We start from the raw sequence: 15,995 nt of genomic DNA, 5'->3' as shown, positions 1-15,995 counted from the left end.
ATCAAAAATATCATGAAATGATTAAAAAATGATCTTTCCATACTTAGAGTGATCCATTTTTTTTAATAGATGCACCATTATAATTACACTAGTCCCTATAGGTTTTAGATGATTTACATAAAAAATGTAATTTTACTAATTAGATTATTAATATTTGTAGGCCTTCTAATAGCCTAGAAGAATTTTAAAAAAGAGATCGTTAAAAATCCAACCATTAGATTGGCAATTTTGACTAACCACCACATTCTACTAATGTCTAACTATCCACCACTCTTTTGATCTATAAGATTGATAATTTTAAGTGGTAGTTATTGTGGGTGCAAAAAGTTACAGATATTATAATAATTTAAAGACCTTGAAATATTTAAAGAAAATAGACAAATAGCTTCTCCAAAAATCTTAGCATTTTATGGAATCAGTCTTAATTTGGGAGAGGGTGTATACATTGACTTTGTACCTAAGGAAATGAGGACTTTCGACTATCTAATGCTTAATCAGATTATGCAACTATATTCCCAACTTTGCATGTGATGTTTCGACAAGATAACTCTAAAAGAAATTCCTTCCTTAGCTAGGAGAGATTGGCCACTAAAGGTAAACAAATGCCTATTTTTTTACTATTTACAAGGTGCCTAAGTGGACAAAACTAGGCACACTGATCTTGCAACCACCCTTTTATGTCTACCAAGGTTGGCTACATAACTACGTGGTTATTTTGGGAAAACTCTAACTATAGAGCTATATAGAGCAGCGGGTATGATGGTTGCGATTGGTTCTACCTTTGTCGCATCTTGAAGGTTGGTTGTATGCACTTTATACACAATTATATGTACACTTTTAGCTCTTCGGCCTTGCTGGGCAATCGCCTCAAGGTGAGATTTATGTTTCATATTTACTAGCCTTTATTTTTCCTATTTCTTAAGGTTTTGATATAGCATATCCCAGGTGAGAAAATCCCAGGTGAGAGGTCCGTAGTAGCATTTGAGTTTTCTACCATTGAAATAACCTTCCATTTCTATTCTAAGGTTTTGAGGAGTGATTTATGTCATACAGAAGGAGTGTAGGCTTTTGTACTTGATTTTTTATTTTTTGTTCTTGACACTGTGCACATGAGTACTTTGCACACCTTCTTTCATGTTCTTATTCTTAAGTTAGTTGTCAAACCACTACCTACACTATATTTTTCCACCCATCATTATGTTATAATCTCTACCCATTTAATTCATCAAGAGAAATGAGTCTTTCAATAAGGGAGCACTTCGACAATCGAGCATTGTATTCCTCCATGAAAAATGAACTTAGAAGATTTGGGGCTGTTTTTACAAGCCCATTCCTCCGTACATGTGATTTGACTCGTGTAAATGAGAATGTTTGTTTGAATATCTTATAAGTCTTTTATGGTCCTATTAGCACTATAAACTCAATTTTATAAGTCTTTTATGGTCCTATTAGCACTATAAGTCTTTTATGGTCCTATTAGCACTATAAACTCAATTTTCAAGTCTCCCTCTACTCCAAAACTCTCTTTAATAATCCAAAATATATAATACGGACTAAATGCACCGACAAAGTGCTTTTCTTCTTTTATAAGGATAAAACAATCTTCAAATAAACCTATATATGAGATCAAACATGAAAACTTTATCTTTGAACTTTTTATGCTTCTTTTAACACCATCAAAGCTGTAGCATTATCTTCTATCTTTAAGCACTACTGCAAACATCATTAAAGTGATTTTCTTCTTGTAAACTTATTGAAAATAATAAATCTCTTCAAAAGGACACGTCATTAAGAAAAATGACTCATATTAAACCACAAACAATGAAGTCCTTTTTCTGAGCTTTAATAGCTTTTTTAATAGTATTAAGTCACTTTTTAGGTCTCTTCCAAAGATAGCAAAGTAATTTAACTTTTTCAAACTTATAGATCAAATCTAAGTTTATAGCTCAAGCATATAGAATATGATCTAAGATAAGATAAAATTTCTTGAAAGTAGAGAATACCTTGAACAAAGAGGAGGGCCTAGTTGTTACCTTGAGATTTTCTTTATATAACTAAATTCTTGTCAATATCATTTGTGTCTGCTCAAATTGAGAATGTCCCATTGATGAATTTGTTGAGCTAGTCTTTCTAAACATCTTTCATACAGACCAATCATTGATGACCACGGCAAGTATAATAGAAATTTAGGTTTCAAAAACGAGGCCCATTAACTATTGTTGTTATTTCTTGTGGATTGAATATTGATCTAGAAAACTTTAAGAATCATGTGGAGCTAGAGATGATCTCTAGTTTATGGGACACACTCATCTTTGTTCTCTTCACAAGAACTAATAGGAGGAAAACTCCACCTTTTCAAATAAGTTTTGAAATTTGTTTAAAGATATTCTCTTTTAGTATGCTGACTACCTACAACTGAGACTAAACCTATTTGCTGCTCTTCTTTGGCAAAGATCTCTTGATGTTAAAGTGCCTTTGATTTTGCTGCAAGTTGCACTCATTAAAAAAAATATTAAATAACACTTGAAGTAGCTTTCATATGTAAACTTTTTTTTTTGTATTACGAGAATTATTTTTATTAGAAACAGAAGTTAACAGACCGCATGCCTAATCGCATGCGGGAGGAGGGGGCGGTTAATGGACCCAGGCCATTGTAGTGCAGGGCAAGAGCCCTTACCACTAGGCTATCTCCCCCACCCCTAATGTAAGAGATGTAGGATTACTAATTTATACAAGTTAAAATTTTCTTGATCTAAAACTTTTAAAGTACATAGTGTGCCCATAGTATGCCGAAATAAAAAGACATAAAAATCGAAGAAAAACAAAATCAAGGATTAACTTTAAGAATAAAAAAAGTGCAAATATCATCCAATCTTTTATTTTATACATGACCACATCATACTAGTACAACATAAACAATACGATTGAAAAAAACACTCCATTTTGTTGTCCTCTCTATTTAAATTTTGGTGGAAAGAGAGATAACCATGCATTAATCGAGTAGCAAAGAGATAATCATGCATCAATCAAATTTTGGTGGCAAGAGAGATAGCCATGTATCAATCATCTTGTAGAAAATTTTGGTGGCAAGAGAGATAACCATGCATTAATCATCCTGTAGCAAATAGATAACCATGCATTAATCATCCTGTAGCAAATAGATAACCATGCATCAATCATCACTAACAACACTAAACCCAACAAGATTGGAATTTTCAAGTAGTAAAAGAAGGACACAAAACTAAGGGTAGTAGAGGAGAACACCCTCGCATAATTGAAGCTGAGTAGTGCAAAATTGGCTAAAATATGGGCAACTCACAAAGACGGCAATCTTCCAAGATAGAATAGCCCCCCCTCATCAAGGATTTTTGTACCTCTTGACAATCGAGCCTCACTAGCTTACTAAAAGGTTTTTTCTTTTTATTTTGATGTTTTACTTTTTAGGGCTAGCAATTTAGCTAACAACCTCCATGGTCTTGTTGAAATATCAAAGTGATCTTACATCCACATTATGCTATATGTGTGTGATATTCTAGGCTGAGACCTTAGTGTGTGCCTTAGTGTACACTAGATTAAGATGAATTGTGAAGGCTAAAGGTATTAACCTAAGGGACCTTAGTGTGTACCTTAGTGTGCACTAGATTAATATGCTTTATGAGGGTTAAAGGTATTAGCCTAAGGGACTAGCATAAAGGCTAGAGTGGTGACATTTGACTATCCCATGTGGCAAACTCCTTGGATATATAATCAAGGGGAGGTGGAGTAACTTGTGGGAGGTGCACGACTTTTTTGTGAGAGCTATAAATATTTGTATTTCACAATGTGTGTGTTAGTGATAAACTCTTATGCCTAGATTATTCTTAATTTTGATGAGTTTTCTTAGATATCATGTGATTTTAAGAAGCTTTTAAATTAAAAAAATACTATCACTTATGGAAGGATCTCTTCAAGAAGGAGAAGTTTACGTGATAATTATCTTAAGTGATGCTCTATGAAATTTCTCTATACCGAAAAAAGGAATTTACATTTATGCAAATTTTAGGGCAAGGATTCTTTACACATCATGTCCAAAATGCACTAGCTACCTAAGGTTAAAGACCATAAACTTTGAAATAGTGTTGTTCAAGCATTTTCATAATCTCAAGTGGAAGGGACTTGTTGCTACTTTTCAAACCATTGATTTGTGATTTGAAGTTTAAGGACATTTGTTACTCATTCAAGCAAAAAGATATAATAGATTTTAAAAGCATAACTAAAAGTGTGTGCAAATACAAAATGTAAAATTCTTTGTGAGATCATGAGGCATGAGAATTTTATGTAAGGTTAGGTGGGGAAAGATTTTTAAAAAGTGATGATGTCATCAAGTAATGGGTTTTGTCCCACTTATGAACTTTCAACTTTTGTATAACGAAGAGAAATGAATTTTGCAAAAGCATGAGTTGTATAGAGATAACTGATGGAACTATGCAAGCGTTTAAGTTGCCTAGGAGATTGGTCATAATAATGGCCTCTCATAAAAGGGACGGACGAGGATGAATACAAGTTGTTAAGGACTTTTTAAATATTTATCATAGGAGATAGTGGGTGAAAAGGAATTGCAACTTTAAGAGACATCAGTTTCAAAACTTTATTGACATTAAGTGTATCAAAAAAATGGCCATTGGAAGAAGAGCCAAGAAGAGAACAGCGGAACATTTTGTGTGTCTATATGAGGACGGTGAGGCAAGAAAAGAAGGGGGGTGGGGGGAAGGGTTTTGGGGTAGAAAATTTTGATTCTTTTTCTTTATGACCATTGCATTTTATTTTTCTCAAGACACCTAGTGGCAATTCACCTTGTTTTGTCTATGTTTCTCATGACCTAGTGGTAATTTACCATGTTTTTCCCACTTAGATCTACCAGCAAGAAATTCATATCTTTGCTCGGGGTTGTGTGGGGAGCGAGATCACCTTATGTATATGTAACATAGCATGATAGTAAATGATGGGGGGGGGGGGTTTAACGGAGTGACTCACATGCTGTATACATGTAGGAGGGGATTAAATAAATAGTTGTTTAATGTGGCTGATGTATGTGGATTTACATGGGGGGGTCTAAATTTCAAATTTAGACATGTATACATACAAGAGGGGATGTAAAAAAGTGTAAAATTTTAGAAATAGGGAGTTAAACATATGAATGCTTGCATTGTGATGACTACCTTGAGAGTATGAAATCCATTTAAAAAAATATTTACAATTTCTGCTAGGCACCCTTGATCGATGATAATAGCCTTGGACTCCAAATATGTGGCATCCTCCTTATTGTGAAGTGCCTACAATTGCCTTCCATTAGGACTTAAATTACAGTAAATCAAGGGTTCATACCTTAAATTGAGTTGTTGATATGTACACCTTAAATTGAGTTGTTGATATGTACACCTCTCACCAACGACACTCTTTAATTGAGTTGTTGCTAGTCACACCTCTCACAAGGACACTCTTTTAATCATAACATTCATGATCATTTATGAAGACTCCAACGTCAAGGTGACTAAGTTGAAAAACTCTTCTAAATCACTAAATGCCTAAAAGTGTGAATATAATGGGCATCAAAAATCAAGCATAATCTCCATGATCATTTGTGAAGATTCTAATGTCAAGGTGATTAAGCTAAAAAACTCTTCTAAATTACCTTGATTCATAAGTCTTCAAAATCTTCTAAATTACTTTGATTCATAAGTCTTCAAGGTCTCCACATCCAAAATGTTTAACTAACAGTGCAACCTCCAAATACCACTTGTTTGAAATTGTGAATTTCGACATGACATAATCTACTAGAGGTACCATCCTTACAAATACCGAATATACACTAAGATATGATGCCACCATGAGTGTGTAGGCCATATTGATAAAGAAATCACATAGGAATAATAAGCCATGTGAAGGCATCATAGTTGCAAGCTAGCCCAAAATCTAAGGGAAGCCTTTTCTTGGAACTTAAAGTATGTGTTGCATGTTCAATAATCAACATATACTAATGTTTTAGCTCCATTTCAAAGAGTGAGTCAAACTTCATTATTAAAATTCTTGTAGAGTGTGTGTGAGTGTGTGTGCGCGCGCATGTGAGCACACGTGCGTACATGCATGTGTACATCATGCACACGGACATGGGTGTGTACAAGAATGTCTACATGTGTGCATGCTTTTAGCCCCATTTCAAAGAGTGAGTCAAGCTTTTGGAATTCTAGTGTGTGTGTGTGTGTGTGTGTGCGCGCGCGCGCGCACGTGCAAGCGAGCTCATGTGCATACATGCACACATGCATGGGTGTGTAAGTGCATGTGTGTGCATGCGTGCGTGCGTGCATTTGTGTGTGTCACGCACATGCACATGCACATGCACACACTCACACATTAAAGGAGATAATCTCCAAAAGCACATCACACTCACAACTCCTTGTTTGATACCTGTAACAATGAGGAACTTTCCATGACTAAAATTTTGCATTATTAAGTTAGCGATGATTATTCACATTGAGCTGCTAACATAAATCACTTTATACATTGATTGTTTGCACTTCAACAAACGACTTAGATGATTGTTTATACATTGGTTGTTTGGCGCTTCATTTTTTTTTTACCACCTATCTTGCAATGTTCCATGGGGCCTAACACCCATTCTTGTTTAGTACCCATTCTCCTTTTGTTGTGCTTTCATGCATGTAGAGACCTTGCCCACAAGTCCCTTCTTCCAAACAACTTACAAAGATGACATAAAAAGCCAATTACCTACCAAATAATTGGCGAGTGAGAACATGTCCAATGCTTGAAAAAAGAGAACTTCCTCTAGTGTATTTTTCACGCTAAGATTGAAAAAAAATGGGTTTGAATTTAGGAGTGCCTTGAAAGTAATGGCGATGTTATTAAGTTTTATCTATAGAATAGATTGGTGTGTAGATAAAAGAAAATTGGAGAAAGTTACTCAAGACATCTCCTTATGTTGACTTGTTGGGCAAAATATATGTTTTAAAGACTAAAACATCTTCGCAAATTTAAGGATACTTCTTGAAAAGGGGGCTACTTCTTGAAAATATCTTTCTTGACTCTTGACTTTGAGGGATTGAGGATGGCTACTAGAGGGATTGGTGATGGCTATTGCCTCCAATGGATTGATGACTCTTCTTGGCCTCCCTAATCAATTATGGTTTCTTTTCGCAATGGATTGATGACTCTCTCTAATCAATTATGGTTTACTTCTTGAAAAGGTCTTTTCTAAGTTTTGAGGATGGCTCATTAGGCTATAAACTTTGCATAAGTAAGCGTTATGGCCTCAACTTTTATTACCTTTTTAGCTGGTTGAAAGTTCACAATGGTTGTTTGAAAGCTAAAGAATTGAGCCTCGTCGAAAAAAAAAATACTAAAAATTTATGAATAAGGAAGGCTTCATGAAAAACTAAAAGAAGTGTGTCCGCATTGTAAAAAACTCGGCCCTTGGGCATCTGCATACAAAGTATGTATGACAGTATGACCGTATGTACACTTGGCGCTCACCTACAGATTCATCGTCCCATACTCTACAGAGTTGTGTACATGTATACTCGTATACTACACAGTGCACACTTCGCAGCTTGAAGATTCCTTGGGTATTTGAAGACCATTGGGCGGTGAGTCCGTGAGGTCGGGACTGTTGGTATCGTCTCCATGCACGTGACAGACGGCACTGTAGTCTTGCCAGTGCTAGAAAAACCAAAAACTGTCCTTTAGTGTATTTTGCACCGTTACAATTCAAAAACCAATAAAATTTATAAGGTTTTAAGTTATAAAAAAAAGGTTGATAATGAGATTTTAGTAAGGAGAACCCAACTTGTCTCTTATTTTATTTTTTCTTTTTTCCCCCTGTGGCTGAGAAAAAAGTTTATGGACTCTAGGTTCACCGCAATTTTGACAAATTCGGATCTTTGCTCGACTCCTTTGTCACGAGTCCGTTTCTTTGTAAGAAAACCGGGATACTACCTGGGATTTCGCCTGTTTTAGAATTTTGCCAGAAAATTCGGCAGGGCCCAGGTAGCACGTGCCTTATTTCGATTCGTACCGGGATGCTGATTTCTTTTCTCACAGATATCTTGATTCTATTATGCACATTATTCTGTAAAACCGCCAGCTCTTCCTGAAGGGTGGGGCAACGGGCGAGTCACCGCCTCGTATGATACTGGGTTTGAAACAAACCCCTTCCTGGTTATATAAAAAAAAATGTGGAATTAAAACCTTCAAATTTGATGCTACAAATGCAGTCAACACCCATAATTCGGCCTGCAATATTCCACAGCCCAATACCTGTCAAAAATTTCCAGCAAAGAGCACCATATCCCCAACATAACCAACGCTCCGTCAAAAACGATGAACAGAAGGTGACAAAACAGAGAATAGAGAGCTTCCAAAGAACGAGAAAAAAGAGAGCTTTCCTCGTGTTAAAATTTATTAAAGCTAAGTGTACACGACTCTATCACTTTAACCCAGTAAACCGCGACTAATTAATCTAAAGAACAGGACTAACCATGGTACAAGCTCACTGGATACAATCCTAAGCACCCAATTGTGAGGTCATGCTTTCTTCAGAGCAAGTGCTTTCTTCTTCAGGCATGCGTGTATGGAGGATCTCCTCTTCTGGCTCACCAAATCGTGACTTATAGAGCCTCATTTCAAGTATTTTCTTGTGTGAGTTTGAATGGATTTCATTGACAAAAGTTGGGCTAGCTGCAGGCCTGTACTCTGGAACTAGGCGCCCGGACTTGTACCGGACGCCGCAGGCATTGCAGAGTGTCTTGGGCCCCAAAGGGCCGGCCCTCCATTGGGGGGTCTTTTGCACATGGCAGTGTGAACACCTCCGGCCTTCTTGCAAGTCAGCATCAGGAGCAATGGAAGCAGCAGACGGAGATGGAGCTTTCTTGCCTTTCTTTTTGTGCTTGTGGAAGAGGCAGTGAGGCTCATAATCAAGAGAAGAAACTTGGCTGAAGAGGTCTTCTTCGTCTTCTACGTCTTCATAGGCTTGGTGGTGGGCAGGCCTTTTGTTGCTATGGTTTGGAATGGACACCAGCATGTGAAGGGACCAAATTCTTCTCCCACTTTTAGACCGTCTGCTGCGAGTTCTTCCTTTGAAGAGTGCGGGTTTCCCCCAACTGCGGCAATTACTGCTCTTGGGAGGAGAGCTTTCGCAGCTGGTGCTTATGCTTGGAGTTTCAATGAGAAGGTTACCCTCTTGAAATAGAGCGAAATCGCTCTTGCTTCTTAGCAGCTCGCACCCGTTCTTGCTGAAGAACCTTTCTCCTTCATCTATGCTTTTGAGCCACTGGCTTTGAAACCACTCGCTCTCGCTCCTCCCGCCCAAATTGCTCTCACATCTCCCGCCCAACTCGCCGTCCTCCCCGAAATTCGAATTCAGCAACGGTAACGACTTGTCCGGGGTGTAGGAATCCTCAACGAAACTCGATAACCACTCCAAGTCCGCCAGCTCGTCGGGCTGGAACACCACAACAGCATAACAAGAGAAAAGCGCACAAATTGAGCTCAGCAGACCTACAACTTCTGACTCAATGACAAAATTCAAGGCATTATACACAATGCTAGACAAGAAGGGAGCCTACTGGTGAGTAGAGGGGCTCCGCAGCTGCTGCTGATGCCTCTGATGAGCTCAAGACTGTAGCTTCTGAGGCGGGCTTTTGATAGCAGAGAAAATCATCTCTCTCCCCAGATACTGTTATCTCGCAGTTTTCGCCCTCCTCGCAGAGACCCCCAATGTCGCCGTTGGAGAAGTCGAGCAGATCCTCAACAAGCAAGGCATCGTTATCACACGGCTGCAAGGTTCCCATGAAAGCTTCCTGCACAAAGAGAAGGGAAAGAGCTTCGAGTTTCTGCCGTTGTTGGAAAGAACAGAGAGTAGATAACAGAGCGTGGAGTTGGAAGAAGTGAGTGGACCTATTCACCGCGGGCAGAGGAGAGATAAAACGGGCCACGTGCGGCGGAGGGTGTTTAACAACTCCTCGTGACTTAGTTAATAATGCATGCGTCCATCCACCATCGTGACACACTAAATGCCCTCATGCGACCCACGTGGCACAAGCATTGCTGTCTTCGTGGCGTCAAATTACCACGTCAACTAAATAGGCCATCCTCCGCGCTCGCGCGTGTTGTTTTGGTAAAGTTGTCCCTTCCACGAATCATTTGCGTACACGTAGGATACACTACGTTTATTTATTTGACGGGCCCACCGTTTCACAATTGAAATTAAAAGGTAATATTTTTGACGAAATCAAACACAGACAGAGTCCTAGTCACCGACAGACTCTATTTATAAAGAAAGAAATTGCAATGTCAAATTTTATATTGACGCGTCACTCCAGCCGCTGGAGGTAATTAGATCTGGGCGCAAGCAGAGGTCATTGCCGTCCACCTTCGGGCTTCCAAACCTCTCGTCGCCTGGACTCTCCGCCAGGGCCCTCCGACGCAGTGCGCGCAAGTTGGCTGAGGCCTTTAAAGTTTACCTAGGTAGTCCCTGGTCACCGTCTGTGACCGTTTCGTAGTTCCGCCCGTCGCCGTCGCGGGCAGGCGTGGCCGGCCTTTACCTCCCGTCCAATGGATACGCCCCGCCCATAGCTCCTTACACCATAGCGTACACTTCCCACGTGCTTTGCTACCATGATTCGTAATCGTATGTATGTGCAAATGTATGATAAATTAGTGGACCCAACCCCAACGTCACAACCACAAAATGAAAGATGAGTCCCATCCATAGTTGCTTTTTCACGGGCGTTTTTGAGCATTTTGGCTGCAAAAAATACTTACAAAAATTTAAAATGCTCTTGAAAAATTACACTAAAGTACAAAAAAAACTTGCTATATTTCACCAAACTCGCCAATTTTAAAGGGCAAGGGTGCCCATCAAAATTCAAGCCTAGTCCCATCATTGCTTTTTGACGAGTTTTTTTAGCATTTTGGTTGTTAAATACTTGCAAAAATGTAGTGCTATATTTCACCAAACCCGTCAATTTTGAAGGGCAAGGGTGCCAATCAAAAATCAAGCCTGAAGATGACCTTGCTCAAAATTTTTAAACTACTCTAGTTTAGGCAGAGTTCCTACAAGGGCTTTGTTTTAACAAGGCCCCCCTCATTTAATATGCTAGCAAATAATGAAGACTCCTTCAAAATTGGCGAAGTTGAGTTTCTCCATTCAAAATAAGATCTTGACGGGTGTTTTGAGCATTTTGGCTGCAAAATACTTACAAAAATTGTGTGTGCGTGCACGTGTCTAGTGCGTGTGTGTTTGTGTATACATGCACACACAAATATATTTGTATTTATGCATGTGTGTGTGTGTGTGTGTGTGTGTGTATGTGTATGTGCACAAGTACATAATGTAGTCATACATCATTGCAATTTTTAAAACTACATTATGTTCACATTCTGCTAATGTAGGACATCTCTTGCTAATTTGGCTTACCTTTAGATGTGTTGAAGATTTGGCCAAGAAAAATAGCGGCCAAAATCTTCCATGGGTACTACTTGAATGACTTCATGGAACTCTTCTTGGATGACTTTTTCGACTTCATTTAGTTACCAAGGACATGTCTCGTATTGAAGTCCTCCATGAACATCTCCACGTACTCTTGATGATTTTCAACATGTACCATACCTTGCATCTGAAGTTTAATCCCTTCAAAAGTTACTCATCGAGCACTCCTCAGCCATGTTATCTGTGCACAAGAATTACCTATGTATTTGGAGAAGGTTGTAGCAATCCTCGTAATCTTTGTCCACTTCCACACCCAATTGTTTCTTGGGCATGTTAGCTATCTCAAGCAATTCATCCAAATGTATGGAGAAATCATTGCCCCTCTCACATTCTTCTTACTTCCACTGTGACATTTCACTGGCATAATGTAGAGGAGGAAGCTTTCTTAAACTAAAGAAGCTTCTAACTAACATTTTCACTTTGGTTTCTTTAATACTTTACCATGTTTATATAGATTTCACTATTAAGGCTTGCCAATTTTTTGGTTAGATTTCAATGATATGCATACATCTATGCATGCATGTGGGTGGGGGGGTGCATGCGCACACACATGAGCATGCATGCATGTATGTGTGTGCATGTACATATGTATATGTGTGTGCATACATGCATGCATGCGTGAGCGCACATCCATGTAGTTTGTATGTGTGTATGTGAGTATATGCATGTGTATGTATGTATGTGTGTGTGCATACATGTGTGTAGTGTGTGTATATGCATGTGTAGTGTGTGTATGTGCATGTGTATGTGTGTATGCAGGTGTGCATATGCATGTTCCCATGTATGCACCAGCACATGTGCACGTGCATACACATACACATTAATAATATGTAAATACACTTGTGTATATGTGTGTGTGTGTGGTGGAGAGAGAGAGAGAGAGAGAGAGAGAGAGAGAGAGAGAGAGAGAGAGAGAGAAGGAGGGAGTGAGGGAGATGCAAACATATTTATAAAGAGAAAGGATTATACGGAGTAAGAGAAGATGGATAGAGAGATAAAGATATAAAGAGGGAGAGAAAAGAGGAAAAAAGACCAGCTTCTAAAATTGGAACTCTCTATCTAGAATCCTTCTTTTTAATATCACTCCATTTCTCTCTCTCTCTCTCTCTCTCTGTCTCTCTCTCTCTCTCTCTCTCTCTCTCTCTCTCTCTCTCTCTCTAAATGAAAGAAGCAAAAAGAAATTGGTAATAACTAGTTGTTCCTTGAGTACCCTTGCACATTTACTTCACATAAATGAAAAAGTCAAAAAGAAATCGATAATAACTAGTTGTTTCTTGAGAACCCCTTGCATTTACTTCACATACACAAAGTAGCAATGAGTTCAAGGATACAAAGTCTCCATACAATAACTTTTGTAAAAGGTAGTGTAGAATTTTTTTACATTATGGCCTTTTCACTCTAGATAATTACCAATCCTTGTGTAGGTTGTTACTCAAACAAAATATGGTACTAGGTTTTCTTTTTGACACACAAACACATGCAATGTGTGCATGTACACATACGAACACACACACTATGTGTGTGTGTGTGTGTGTTTATTAGGCATGCCCCTTATAGACAAATCTATTATCATCTAGAATTAAGATAGGGTGAAGACTATTTCACAAACATGTTCCTTAAGGATTAACCCTTGACTTTTAGAAGCTATTATCTAGAATTAAGATAAGGTGAAGACTATTTCACAAGCATGCTCCTTAAGGATTAACCCTTGAGTTTTAGAAGTTTCTGTGCCATATTTTCCTTGACATTAAGCAACAAATGGAGATTGGCTCATTGCCCTATTAAGTAAGATTTCTTAGGTTTTGTTTCCCTATCAAAATGGGCTATTGAAGTTTTTTTTAAAAACACATCTTTTCTCAATGAATGAGTGCAATCTATCACTTGTGTATAGTCAACTTGACTCATTGAACCCCATTAACTTTGAATGTGAATTTTTTTCAACATCACACCAAACTATGAATTCTTTGTACTCTATATATTTTTCATGATAATGTGCTTGATCTTTAACCACAATGCATCACAACGCACCACAACCCACTATAAGCTCCTTCACATATATCACGTCTTTGTACCCACTTTATTATCGATACAAGAGGAAAGCCTCCATGTGTAAATTTTATCCTCTTTTTTTATATATAGTTGTCCAACTTTGTGAAGGAAATTGACACTTATTTATTTTTCTAAGCATCATCCACCTAAATATGTGCACTTGTGAAAAGTCACATCGTTCTTTTTAACAAATGGGATTTCTTTTGTAAAGGCTACATCACAAAGTATGCATTATTTCATAAGGATTTTATCTATTCCATGTCGCAACATACTTGGAATAAAATTTGTGATGATGATTCAAGGATGACCTCAACATATTTCTAATGTTTATGTGAATATGCTTATATTACTTCCACCTTATTAGAAACATGGAACTTTTAGATAAAATAGCATTGTTTCATTCAAGAAAGTTCATTTTGATTTTAAAAAACATGTGAATACCTTAAATCTAGCATTCAAAGAATTCAGTTAGTGCATTTTACAATTTTGTGTCCTTTAGTTTAGAACTCGTATAAAACCTACGGTGATGCCATATATAACTAATCTACATACTAGTTTAGAACTAATATGAAACCTACGGTGATACCATATATAAATAATCTACATAAGAACTAGCATGTAACCTACGGTGATGCCATATATAATTAATCTACATGTAAAGTTTACATATAGAGATGATAAAATTTATGGCCCAAAAACACCCAACATAAATTTTGATATTTAGAATACTCTCCAAATGACCGCTATATAAATTGCTCATGGAAAATATTTTTTCTAAGAGAGGTTAAGTAGTCTCATTTGTATTACCCAAAACATTTTAAAATTTAAAATTGTTATCATTACATAAATTTCATGGAGAACTTACAAGTTATCCACATCAAGCCATGCACTCCAAGATGTTGCTTTCGTTCAGTCGCTCACTCTCCTAGTTTGCTCCACCCCAATGTGTGACTCAATCACGATTGCTCCAATGCACAAGATGAGTGACTCTCTTAGTCTCACTCTCTCATAGACAAATACAAGTGAATGAAAGGCACAACACATAATGGATTGCTCACACTCTCTCCCTTTACACGAGTTTGCCAAGAGATGTCGCAATTATGTGTGAGAGATGACTTCCTCTTTGAACACACCTATATATATTACATGGAACTCTTACAAATAAAGGTTTTAGTTGCAATGTGAATATTTTGAGTGAAACACTATAAGCTTTGAATTTCCATGCTTACAACACCAAGCAAGGGTTGTCCTAAGTATACCCATGTCTCCCATGACAAGACATTGTGGCTAAAGTATGTTCTAAGAAGACCTCGGAGTCTGCATATTTTTTCCAATCATAAATTTTAGCCATACCCAAATATGTTGGGCACTTGGGGAGATGTTCAAGTTTTATTATTAGAGGGCACTAAATATGTATAATAAGGTAAGGGGTATGTTATAAAAGTTAATAAATTAAGTGCCTCTCCCAAGCAAAGGGCATTTCTGAGGTGTATTAGAGGGCGCTCAATGTGTATAATAAGGCAAGGGGTATGTTATAAAAGTTAATAAATTAAGTGCCTCTCCCAAGCAAAGGGCATTCAATGGCTCCTGAGGTGTGCATCCAATAAGTCTCTTCTTGTGGTTAATTTTTTGAATCCATTTAATCGAACAAGCCTTTCAAACCAAATAATATTCAATTTTGTATAGCCTTTCAAACTGAACAATATTCAATTTTGATCTAGCTTTTCAAATCAAACAATGTTCAATTTGGGTACTTAACATTCTCCACAGTATTCCCTTGGGTTATAATGTGGACAATGTTAAGTACCATAATTTATTTTGTTTTTATACTGAGATTGGTGCATTGTTATATGACAATAAGAATGCAAGTAGCTGCCTAATAAATCTTTTGTTATGATTCGTTATATGTTTTACCTACAAGAAGAAATAATTATGGTACCTTGCAGTAGATTCCACTCTAATCTTTCTATACTCTATATATGTTTTACCTACAGGAAGAAATAATTATGGTACCTTGCAGTAGATTCCACTCTAATCTTTCTATACTCTATATATGTTTTACCTACAGGAAGAAATAATTATGGTACCTTTTAGTATATTCCATTGTAATCTTTCTCTACTCTAGAATGGCCACTACCCATCTTTGAGCTCATTGCAGCTTGCAAGCTTAAGCTTGAAATTGATGTTATACAAGCCGCAACAATAAAAGGATCCAAAGATGTTCATTTGGGTTTTTTTTTCCATTTGGTTATTTTATATATTTCTTTGCGACATGTGAAGTGGTGAAGAAAACCAAATTCATCTATGCTAGTAAAAGTTAAAATGAGAATTAGATGACCCATTTCTTGAGTGGACAATGGGATACAAAGAGAACCAATCATGATGATACGACTGAGTGCCGAGT

At 37.5% G+C, this 15,995-nt stretch overlaps 1 protein-coding gene across 1 annotated transcript; it reads right to left on the bottom strand.

Moving 5' to 3' along the window:
* Window positions 1-8,408: 8,408 nt before the first annotated feature.
* On the bottom strand, window positions 8,409-10,018 carry LOC147640459 (GATA transcription factor 9-like). The gene is made up of 2 exons (XM_086780853.1): window positions 9,618-10,018; window positions 8,409-9,493 (listed from the first exon to the last, which is right to left on the bottom strand). The coding sequence occupies exons 1-2, from the start codon at window positions 9,840-9,842 to the stop codon at window positions 8,558-8,560; spliced, it is 1,161 nt and encodes a 386-aa protein (XP_086636979.1). The 5' UTR covers window positions 9,843-10,018; the 3' UTR covers window positions 8,409-8,557.
* Window positions 10,019-15,995: the final 5,977 nt, after the last annotated feature.

This window comes from Cibotium barometz, chromosome 3 (genome assembly GCF_041138505.1).
Source record: "Cibotium barometz isolate CiBa-2024 chromosome 3, ASM4113850v1, whole genome shotgun sequence".
NCBI classification, from domain to species: domain Eukaryota; kingdom Viridiplantae; phylum Streptophyta; class Polypodiopsida; order Cyatheales; family Cibotiaceae; genus Cibotium; species Cibotium barometz.
The sequence above is the reverse complement of the archived record's forward strand: the minus strand, read 5'-3'. Positions and strand labels throughout refer to the sequence as shown.

What these genes read in the sequence shown, in the direction of transcription:
- LOC147640459 (XM_086780853.1), bottom strand. Translation starts at nt 9,842, where the DNA reads ATGGGAACCTTGCAGCCGTGTGATAACGATGCCTTGCTTGTTGAGGAT. An exon ending in CGGAGCCCCTCTACTCACCA is followed by an intron (nt 9,494 to 9,617) that starts GTAGGCTCCCTT and finishes GTGGTGTTCCAG; the next exon opens with CCCGACGAGCTGGCGGACTT.